The 11,736-nt window shown below is 46.8% G+C and overlaps 1 protein-coding gene across 1 annotated transcript; it reads right to left on the bottom strand.

Moving 5' to 3' along the window:
- Positions 1-1,446: 1,446 nt before the first annotated feature.
- On the bottom strand, positions 1,447-5,543 carry ZFAND2A (zinc finger AN1-type containing 2A; the record flags this gene model as incomplete). Its single annotated transcript, XM_084249116.1, has 4 exons — positions 1,447-1,665; positions 2,992-3,123; positions 4,925-5,019; positions 5,489-5,543. 4 exons carry the CDS (start codon positions 5,541-5,543, stop codon positions 1,510-1,512), a joined length of 438 nt encoding a protein of 145 aa, XP_084105242.1. The 3' UTR covers positions 1,447-1,509.
- Positions 5,544-11,736: the final 6,193 nt, after the last annotated feature.

Here is an 11,736-nt window from a genome sequence, read left to right as displayed (position 1 = left end):
CCTCTGGTGCTAATTCTTTGCTCTTCAAGCTACTGTCTCTTATTTGGGGGGTGGGTGGTAAGGTTATTTTAGTAGCCTAGCTCACTTTAAAATATTAATATCCTTTTGATCATCCATTTTACCAAGATGAGTTTGTACATTTTATTGGAAACACTTTAAAAAATTTTCAACTGTGGAAGTATGAAAGCACTATAGCACACATTACCTATAAAGTGAAAATAATAAATACAACTTAGCTAATGTGTCAGTTTGAACAGCTACAGTCCTGTCATCTCTTCACTTTCCACCTGAAAGAGAATAAAATAGCTTATTTTTTTAGGTTTGTCTTGAACTAACAGTGGTAGTTCAGATCTTCGCCAAATAAAGTATTTCAGCCATCAGCTACACAATACTACTGCTTGACTACACTTTGTGCTAGAATTAACTGCATCTGTAATTTGGGGTTTGAGAATGCTATAGTTCAAGTCCTGTATCGCCCTCCCCCCATGATTACATTATATGCCAATGGAGCTTGTAATCTCAGATGGCCAGTTATTAACTGCACTGTAGCAACTTTTCAACAGGGATTACTACCATACCACACACGAAAGCAGCTATAACCATGCACTCTGTGTGGACTAATACCTGAGTCGCTGAGCTAGCCAACTACAAGTCCGCTTGCGCAAAGTTCCCGAAGACTTGGATTCAGAGGCTCTTTCAGCTGAACACCTACACAGAAAGGTTAGATCAACTTCCACCCACTCCTTTGCTTACCAAGAAAGTCACATAAATAGAGTTACTGTACAATTACTCAGATACTCAGATACAGACAAGAAAAACAATCAAATGTAATTAAAAAGTAACTTATGCTTCCATTTTTATTCAAGTTGATAAAGGTACCCCTGTTTAATAACATTAATGTAAGGGGCTGAATTGTGTCCCTACAAAAGATAGGTTGGAGACCTAAACCTAAACCAGAGAACGTAACCTCATTTGGAAACAGGACCACTGCAGGCATGATTAGTTCAAATGGGGTCAGGGTGGAGCAAATCAGGACAGTTTAATACGATGGGGGTCCTTATAAACATGGGACATTTGGACAGAAATGCACACAGGGAGAGAGAGAGGGGCCTTGTGAACATGGAGGCGGAAATCGGGGCGATAGATCTACAAACCAAGGAACACCAATAACAGAGAGCAAGCCAGCAGAAGCTGGGAGAGGCCTAGGACAGTCTCCCTCCCAGCCTCAGGGGGAACGAACCTTGCTGATACCTTGATCTTGGACTTTTGGCCACCAAAGTTCGGAAAGAATGAATTTCTGTTGTTTAAGTTCCACCCAAATGTGGTACTTTGTTATGGCAGACACAGGAAACAATACAACTAAAATCCAATGTTAATTTAGAATCCAGTTTTAATTTAACTTATATTCATCCAAACTCCTATAGCAGAAATTTAAAAACATAGTCTGGAACAATGCTCAAAGGCTACTCTATTGCTGCAAGTCTGAAGGCACTATAGCTAAGATTCTTCTCACCCGGCTGCACTGATGGGGGGAAGCCCATGTTGGCAGCTGTGATCCAGAGGATGTCTGTGCAGAATACAGAAATTGCCATGACACTGGTCACATGCCACCTGCAACATCTCTTTCCTCTTGCATCCTTCTTTGGAACACCGGTATGAAAAAATCTGAGAATACAGAAGTTAAATGATAATTCAACTGCTTGAGCAAGCTTATTATTTATCAAACCCCCAAGTAAACCATTAACATTTAAACCAGAGACACAAAGTTTCATTCAAACAGTTTTGTGTCAGTAAAGAGATGAATACTGATTAAAGAGACAAAGCAAGGTTTTGGCAAGTGAGAAATACAAAAAAGTAGCACAGTAAGTTGGGAATTTGTTCTTAGGACCAAACCCCAAACCAGGGGAGTGGGGACCAGAGATGTGGAAGGGGAGGAGGAGGCGGCCAGGCAAGCAGCTTCATACATAGCTCCAGAGAGCAGCTGGATCCAGGGACAGAGGACACTGTCCCCACCAGGAGCAAGAGAACTAGAACATCTATCTATAGCCCCTACACCCACTAGTTACTGGTGTTTATTGGTGGGGGAAGCCTTCTGAGAAGGTAATAAAGTCAGGCAGCCCTCTGGCAGATGGGCAGAATGACCTGGGCATGCACGAAGAGTGGAGAGCAATGCTCCAGGGGAACATGGTGGGGGTGTGGGGGTCAGTACTCTGGAGTGAAAAGGATGGGGAGGCGCCTGAGTGGTAAATCTGGGTTTGCTTGAGATTGAGGAAGACTGTGTCAAATTGGTAGGGAAGCATGCCAGGTGGAACATGTCTTGTATAGAGACGAGGTTTTAAAGGTATTTCCAGAAGACATGGAGGCAAAATGCAGGGATGTATGGCACCAGCAGCATGGAAGAGTAGCGTCAAGAATGGGGGATGGAGTAAGCTTACCACAAGGGTTCTGTGTAGGCTAACTCCACTTTGAGGTGGAGAACAGAAAGAAGAGTCAATGGGTCTCACGTTTATTAGTTGTAATACAGCTAACTATCCTGTATTTAATGCAAAGTCATTGGTAACCACAAACCAGGATCCATGGCTAGAAGTTGTGATTTAAACTGACAAAAAAACAATTTTCCACAGACAAATTCTCTTAAAAAAAAGCCCACCTGACTTATTTTGAAGAGTATCAGGACAGGATGGGGGAGCAGTGCATCTGAGAAAGCAGCCAGTCTCAGAAAAACAACCAGCACAGAACAGAAGGGTCCATGGGGAGAACGGGGCCCTCAGGGAGGAGGCAGCAGGGAGGGCCTGGGAGAAGGCTGAGAAGCTCTGAAAAACTGTTATCTCAGGAGAAGTGAGGGGATTATGGGGGATGAGGGGATTATGCACACATAAAGGCTCTGACCCTCCAAAAAACTAAGACTATGGTAGATAAGAGACTTCCTGAACAAGGCTAAACCTACAAGGACCAAGAATGAAAAGGAAATAGACCAGAATCTGTCCTTACCTTCTCTTTCTTCTTCCCAGGATGGTATTTACAGTCTCTATCCATGTGCTCACCAACCACTACATCCGGCACCTCTCCCTTTTTTATTGGGACTGGGTTATTACAAAGTGGGCAAACTGGGACCCGAACATCCTAAAAATAATGAATGTAAGATGATATTTCAGAATGCAGACATTCAAAACTCACAGAAGAAAAGAAAAGTAGAAACACTGATATTCTGACCACTCACAAGAAGGCAGTGTTGGTGGTATGTACCATGGATTAGTAGACTAGGGGAATGTACACACCAGGGACTACTAGCCAACTGCAGAAATGACCCAGGGATAGTCAGTAAAAGGCAAGAAGGAAGGGAGTGGAGAAAATCAACCTCCGTGATCTCAGGATAGGGGGGCTATTTGGCAGGCACCGTCTAGGTCCGACAGCTCCATAGTGGAGATGGCCGAAGAAAACACTGGCCATGAAAACACTCCAGCTCACTTGCATTGCCAGTAGTCTTTCTGATTCTCCTGTGGCTTCCCACACACTGAAACTCGCTCATTAGCCAAGAAGGGAGCAGCACACAGTTAGGCTGAACTCCCAGAACCATCATCCAGACAGACTGCAGGGGCTTGGGAAGGAACAAACAGGGAAACCAGCAGCTGAATGCTCAAAACAGTTAAAAAAAAAAAAACAAAAAACCTCTTAGCGAGGGTAGGAGTTGAAGAAATTCATGAGCAAAGTGAGATGACAGGTAATAACAGAATGTTCTGGTCAAGTGGGAAAGTGACCCAGGACTTGGGCAAATCTGCCAAATTTAAGAACTAAAGTATTGCTAAATGACCTCTAGGCAGCTTCTCCCTATCTAGGGATACAGGAAGTCCAACTCAACAAATAAGCCTGACAATTTGGCCTAATCATCAGTACTTGGTAAACATAAGGGATGAGTCACCCTTCCGCACACCTTACAATGATCTAGAAAAAGCTGGAAAGTCAGACCCAGTCCAATGCTGGTCAAAGCATGGAATGCTAAGTCATTCACGCTTCTAACTGCCCCATGGCAAAGGAACAGATTGCTGATACACAGCGTTGACTCATGATGTGTGAATCATCCTGAAACAATAAGAATGCAGGCTGGGAACCACCACAACAAACATCTTAAAAGCTTTGGACTTTCTTTCAGTTTCTGAAAGTCATTTTCCAGTTTGTATCATGTGCTAGCTGAATCACCTATCATGACAAGGTTGGGAAATTACCCAACTAAGCAGGGTTTTTTTTTTTTTAAAGATTTATTTATTTATTTATACAAGCACTGGGTACAGTGTGTTTTGAATACTTTCCAGAATAGATTCCATGTCAAGGATTAAACTATTTCCTCCACCCATGAAGATACATCTATTTTCCCTCAGTATAATGATCAAAGAAACTTGCTGTCCAGAACTTTCTGAGACCAAGTAAAGGTTTCTCAGGCCTCTGCAGTGGCACAGCAGTTGAGCGCTGGGCTGCGAAGCTGCCTGCAGTCTCTGCAGCGCCGGTTCGATCCGCGGCCACCGGGTGAGGGTCCCACATGGTGCGCAGACTTCTCCTGCCGCCCGCTGCTCCCCTCAGCAGTGTACTTCATCAGTTTGCCTGCTTTGCTCTCCCCTCTGGCTCTGGTGAATTCTCTCACCCTCCTGCACTTCTGACTGTACCCAGTGCTTGTATAAATAAATAAATAAATAAATCTTTAAAAAATAAAAAATAAAAAAAATAAAGGTTTCTCACCTGTCCCGTTCAATAAGTCAGCCATGCACGAGAGTACCTGAGCTCTCAAAATAATGTGACTTCAAAACTGATTTGATGTCTAACTTAATTTTAATTAAGTTATAAGTGACATGTAGCTTGTATCCACTATTTCAGACAGTGCAGCTTGAGAGGGTGAGGATTAGAATCTTTTAAATAACGTATACTAAATTACCTTCTTGAATGCAAAAGGACATTTATGTGCAGCATATGTGAAATGATCTTTACAGAAATCTTGTTTACATGCATCACATTTTAATGGAAGAAAATCTAAAAAAAAAAAAAAAGAGTAAAGTGTTTTTAAATACTAGAACAAAAGAACTATAGATCATATATACAATTATTCACCTGCACTAAGCACTTTATGTCTCTCAAGATAAATACATCCCTGAGGCACAACACACTAGAAAAACATTTTGGGGGTCATGGACTTCACAGTATCAACAACACTGAAAAATCTTTAAAGTTATCTTTTCAAAAGAAACCCATGTCATGTGGCCATAAGGAGTATTTAAGCAGCACATTACTTATATCCTCTTGCCCTGGCTGCTAGCGTGGTACCTGGCCTTCGTTAGGCTAATCAACAGCATTGAACTGAACCCACAACTCTGATTCAGATTCTCAAAACTGAAGTCAAGACCCAGATAAAGATAGCTAAGTAATATAATGGCAGGTCTCCCCAACTTACAGGCAACAAATATTCATTTTTTGAAATTAATATCCATTTAAAAGTGCTTACCTAGCTGCTTACAAGTTTTTTCTGAACAATGCTTCCCTAAATCAGGAAACTCCATTATGAGAAGAGTCCAAAATGCAGATGGCAGAATGAAGAATCACCTACAAGAATTAAAATAGGAGGAAAGCAATAAGAGCCCTAATTTCAGACATCAGGATTTATAATTTACAGCTAATGAAAATAAACACTTGCTCTGCAGGGAGCACTAAATGTCCATGTCACATCGGGCCCTGGGACTAAAGCATCATACTCTTGACTTTCAGCAAAGAAATGGAAGTTTTTGTACAAAACCCAGCTCATTCAGAAGCAACAGCATTAAAGGACACCCCCAATTCAGGTTTTTATTAACAAAAGTTCCCATATTCAATTTACACAACTACCAGTCAAAATCAGTCTCAGTGAAGTCGAACTCACAAATTCATCTGCTGAATACTCTTGTGGATGAAAACAAAACTGTTACTAGGTGCTGAGTCATATTAGTTGACTGTACTACCCCACAGAGATTCAACTCTGTCCCTTGCTGCTCTCTTAATGGAACTCCCTTATGCGCTGTGCTTCACTTATAACTTATTCCTTAATGACAATCAAGCTGGAGCTGGTCAGGGAGAAGCACAACATGTTAACTCACCGTAGAAAACAGGTAGACAAGGTGGTATTGTTAGGGGGAAAAGGATGTCCTAAAGCTAATTCCATACAGGCTTTGTGGACTCCACCCCCAGCCCAGGCCAAAGACACTGGGAACTCCAAATCCCATCACCACCAAAGGGAAGGTGGCTGGGACCTGAGGGTGGGGTTAAGCAGCCAGGCTGGTATAAAGCCAGACACATGGGCTTTGGAGGGGTCCCCCATTTTGGCTCCCCGCCAGCTCGCAGCATCCGGTCAGCTCTGAGAGTGCCTTTGGGTTTCCAGGTCGGCGGATCAGGTAGGACGCATTAAAGACTTTATTTCCCTATTTTCTCCCTGAGTTGTACATTTTCCTTATTTCCTTTTCCCTTGTAAATAAACCTTTTATTAACCTTTTGTGTGTGCCTGTAGTGGAGTATTAATAAGTCTCTTTTAAGCACGCGGGTGAGGACTCACAGCCAGGCACCCGTTCAATATCGGGGCTGCCCTATAACAGCATCACTACTGCACTTGAGAGAAAATTTAAGTTCAAAGCACGCCTCACAAAGTCCCCTCGTTCTGGTACCCACTGAACCCCTCAAAACTCTAGGTTCTCCCAGAATCCGAGTCCCCACCGTCTTTCCGAATCTTCCCATCAGCTCTATCCCCTGCCCTGGAACATCTCCTGCGCTGTCCCCTAAGACTGAATACTCTGGCCCCAGCTAACAACTACTCCTGTCCTCGGGTCTTAATTAGGGGCCTTTCCTAACACCGTCACCAATCCACACCCCTTAAAGGATCCCGTAGTTCCTTCCCCTGCACCGAGGCCTCCCCCGGTCTCCAACCTCAGGCTCGTCCTCTACTATGGGGTCCAGCAGGCACAGAGGCCCCGTCTGGCTCGCCCACCGCTGCCTCAGGAGAGCCCAGCAAGCTCACGACGACCCGAGCAGGTGTTCCGAAATCTTACGCAGAACTGACGGGAGGCGACACACACCCCAGCGAGACGAGAGCACCCCGGATCCCCAGTCCTTGTGCGAGGACACTCGAGCTCTCCGCGCGCGTGCAGGCGGCGGACTCGCGGGGCTGCCGCCCGGCGTGGGGGGGGGGGGCTCTTAGACCTGTCCGACCCGGCCCCCCACTTCCCCGCCTCGGCCGTAGGCGCCCGCCCCCGCCCCCGCCCCTGACCCCGCAGGCTCCGCGGGGTCAAGCTGTACCTGGCGCGCCACGGTCAGCCGGGCAGGCGCGGGGGCGAGCAGAAGGTGCGGGAGACAGGAAGCTGGGTCTCCCGGGCGGTGGTCAGCGCGGGGGGCACGCCGGCAAGGCCGAGGGGCTCCAGACCCCGGGGGCAGCCGAAGCCCGTCCGAGTCGGCGGGAGCGCGCAGCATCGCGCCACGCGCAGCTCCCGGCCATTTATTCGCAGCCGCGGGATCCGAGCGCCGCCGCCGCCCAGGCGTGCCCGGGACGCCCGACGACGTCATCGCCAGCCGGCCAATCCCGCTCCGCCGCGGCCCCATCGGCCCGCCCACTCCTAGCTCCTCCGCGGCCTTCTCGAACCGTCCCGCGGCTTCTCTCAGTCGCTTGGTCACGATGAGGCGGCCCTGCGCAGGCGCACTCGGCCCCCTGCGAGGCCGGGAATATTTGAGTCCAGACCAAAGAGGCCCGGGTCGCCGCCTGGCCGCTGGTGGGGCGCCAGGGGGTGGGGCGCCAGGTAGTGGGGCGCCAGGGGGTGGGGCGCCAGGGGGTGGGGCGCCAGGTAGCGGGGCGGAGGCCCTCAGGAGCAGGGCTCAGCAAAGTAGGGACCGTCCTGGTCGCGCCCTGCATTGTCGGATGGTGAGTGAGCAGGAGGGAGGTTGAGGGGCCCCCTGCGCCCCTCTGGTGCTTTCCGAAGCCTGAAAGCCCTTTCTGCCCAGAAAGAACAAATTTTACAGCAGTGATTCGAAAACTTAAGAAAGTTTGCAAGACCATACCAGAAATTCCTATTCACCGTCTCTTAGGTACCCCAGTTATTGATAACCACCGTATTTACCTTATCACACCCTCCCCTGCTCTGTACATGTATGTGCTGTGCGTTCTCTGCTTACAAAGTCCCAGGCAACACCAAATTGGGAATATTCCCTGGCAAATACAGGTCCGTTCTCGAGAGCCACTCCCACCTTTTCATCGAGTGATCAGTTGTTAACCCTATTTTATGTGTCCTGTTTACGGCATCTACTTAATATGTATTATAATTTTTTAAAAGATTTATTTATACATACATGAACCGGGGTACAGGCCAGAGTTGGCTTTTTTTTTGGCGGGGGGGTGAGAGGATTCACCAGAGACAGAGTGGGGAGCAGAACAGGCAGATTGACTGAAATACACTGCTGAGGGGAGCAGCGGGTGAGTCAGGAGAGGTCTGTGTGCCATGTGGGTCACCTCCCTGGCTAGGGATTGAACTTGTGCTGTGGTGGCTTTGGTGAGCTTCATAGGTTGCATCTTAACCCCTTGCGCCACCAGGGAGGCCCCTCCTATATGTATTATTGATTCATTATTGAACTCATGGCCAGCAAACCATGCTTGAACTCAGCTTACCTGATACTTGTATTTTCTCCATAAGATACATCACTTCTTGTGCTTAGGAAACTAGATTTGACTGGAGCAACAGCTTGGGGGACATTTTTAATAGCACAGAAAGCACAAAAATGCAAACTTGCAAACCATGACTCTGAGTAGGTGAGAGAAGGGCCCTTGTTTAAAATCTCAGAGATGAAACAAGGTGTTGGAGCCCCCAGTGTGAGTAAGCCTTGCACCCATGGGCCCTGGGGGCAGCCTGCACAGCCTTCCTGCAGGGGCAGGAAGGTCTGCCCTGCTCCACTTTTTCCCACTAGAGGAAGGGTGGCGCTCTCCCTCTGATGTGTCGAGGGGGGTAGATGGATGACTTCTGGGAAGGGGGCTGAGTCAAGCCCCCTTGGGAGTTTAGAGTCAGAAGGCACAGGGGCAGGACTGCAGTGTCTGGACCTGCTTCTCTCTTTTTGGCATCTGTCTCGATGAATGGCATTGGCTTGGCATATTGTCCCTGCATTCTGATCTCCTCCCTTCCCCCTTTGCCTTTATCTGGTGTTGGCATGACTGCGGATCTTGGGCTGTCCCTTCTTCCTTCATTTGTGCAACTGGCTCCAGGCTCTCTTTGGAGGACCAGCTGCCACCTCCTCCATGCAGCTGGGTTCTTTCTTGCCCTCCCCACCTCTGCTCAGGGGCAGCTGCCATCTTCCACATGTGGCTTTTGGCTTGGACTCTACAATGTGGACACTGTCTGGAATAGGATAAACACTCTGTCTCACTTTGCTCTCCCCTTTCTCACTCCCTGTTAGTAAACCCTGTTACTGTTGTTTCTCCTGCAAGTCTGTTTTTGAGTCATGTCCTGCAGTTGTTAAGTGTTCGGACCCACCAACAGGTCCATCCCCCTCCCCTGCGCGAGGTTGCTCTGTTTCAAAGGCAGGCATCATATCGTTTGACCACTGCAGGAAGTGTGTTCCTCAGGCAACTGAAGTATTTCTCCACACTGCACACATCTTAGAATAACTGAGGAAGCACCCAAGATTGATTTTGGAGTTACAAATGAATTTAGCAAGTAGGTAAATTCACAAATGTGGAGTCTGCAAAGGACTCCTGGGCTCCTGCTTGTCCAGGGACTTTGTGTGTTTATATATGTATGTGTCCATTTCATTAGTCATGTTCTGAACCATTTGCAGACATGCTGAATGCCCCAACATGCCCACATACTCAGTGTGTATGTCCCTAAAGCAGACACACCCCTCTTTAGCCATGTAGGTGAAGAAATCCTCAGTGAAACAATGTAAAGATCCAATCTACAGACCCCACTTGAATTTTTCCAACTATGTCAACAAAGTGTAATTTTCCTTTACGCTACAGGATCCTACCCATGGTTGCAAGTACATTCTCCTCCCAGCTGGAACAGGTCCACCACCTATGGGTCACATCTGCTGTCCTTGGTCCTGACCAAGACCACACCAAGTTGTTGTGGGAACAAAAGACTATTTGGTCAGAATTTTAAAATGAAACTTTTGGTCATTAACTGAACATTTGCAATCAGAGTGTGGTGCCACATAGCATAAATTAGGTGGCCACCATGCACCTACTTTTCTTACTGTGTCAAGATTAAGGACTTCTAAGATTTCCTCAGCACTGCCTTGTGATCAACAATGGAAGGACCTTATGACAATTGTGACACTCTGCCATGCAGGGAGGCAGACCTTCATTAGCAAACCTGGAGAAGTCCACTTGAAAGAGAGAGGCTGTGTCCAGCAGTATCTTCACTCTTTATCAAGAAGTCATGGTGCTCTTCACCACTGCTAGGACTTCTAGTCTATATACGAGGTACAGGTAAGAAACATGCCCAAGAAGAGCCAGTCCAGGGGGCTGCTATGAACTCTAAAAGTTTAGGTTTAAAACTCAAAACTAAATGACAACTTATTTGGTCTAGACACTCCTTCCCATGCTCTCCTTTTCCCTGCAGCTGCAAATATCATTTCATGGCTTAGTCTTGATGGTGGAAAGCTTCTCCATTATGGAGAAGAGGAAACACATTGACATTATGCCTGCTACATACATTGTACTTTAAAACATTTGTTCTGGGCCTCCCTGGTGGTGCAAGGGGTTAAGCACCGCACTATGAAGCAATCTGCAGCCTCTGCAGCACAAGTTCAATCCCAGTCCGGCCAGGGAGCAACCCACATTGCATAGCAGACCTCTCCTGTCTCGCCTGCTGCTCCCCTCAGCAGTATGTTTCAGTCTGTCTGCCTGTTCTGTTCCCTACTCTGTCTCTGGTGAATCCTCTCACCCCCTTGCATCTCTGGCCTGTGCCCCAGCTCTTGTATGCATAAATAAATAAATCTTTAAAAAAAATAAAATAAAACATCTGTTCTGCTGCAATATGTGGAGACAGGCAGGAGCAGAAACTAGGAGAGCTGACCAGAGCTGCTGCTGTGGTGGCTGTGAGACATAAAGTTGGAAAATGTCAGCGCCAAGATGGCAATTGAATCCCTGAGTGTTGATGAGCTCACCTAGGGAAAGGCTATAATGTGGAGGGGAAGAGAACCCAGGCCTGTGCTTCAGGGAAATCCAACGCTTAAAGATCAGCAAAAGATGAAGTGACCTATTCAACTGAGAATGAGCAACCAAAGAACTTAGGAGGGAAATAAGGAGAGAGGAGCAGCACTCAGTCAAGGATAGAGAGATTTCAAGAGGGAAAGCTGGTTAATTGCCTACTGCCTTTAAGAGAACAAGATGAAGACTGAAGGTTTCTGCAGGGAGATTACTGTTGCCTTTAGAATGGTACCCAAGGTGGGCAGAGTTAGACTGAAATGGGTGAAGAAACAAAGCCAGAGTGAAAGAAATTGGGACATAAGCAGGAGAAGCTTTATAACTAAAGAAAGGTGATCAGATGTGTTTTCCCTGTCCACCCTCCTTGTCCAGTCTGGTTAAACAGGTGACTTCCCACCCCCCATGTCCCAGGACACTCTCTCTCTTCTGCTTGGACACCTAGTCAATATTATCTTTACATTTATAATTCATATCCTCAACAAATATTTATTGGGTGCTTGCTGTGTGGACAGCATCCTGTTAGGTCTCGAGAAACCATAAGAAAA

The sequence above is a fragment of the Talpa europaea genome, assembly GCF_964194135.1.
Source record: "Talpa europaea genome assembly, chromosome: 12".
Taxonomy (NCBI): domain Eukaryota; kingdom Metazoa; phylum Chordata; class Mammalia; order Eulipotyphla; family Talpidae; genus Talpa; species Talpa europaea.
The sequence above is the reverse complement of the archived record's forward strand: the minus strand, read 5'-3'. Positions and strand labels throughout refer to the sequence as shown.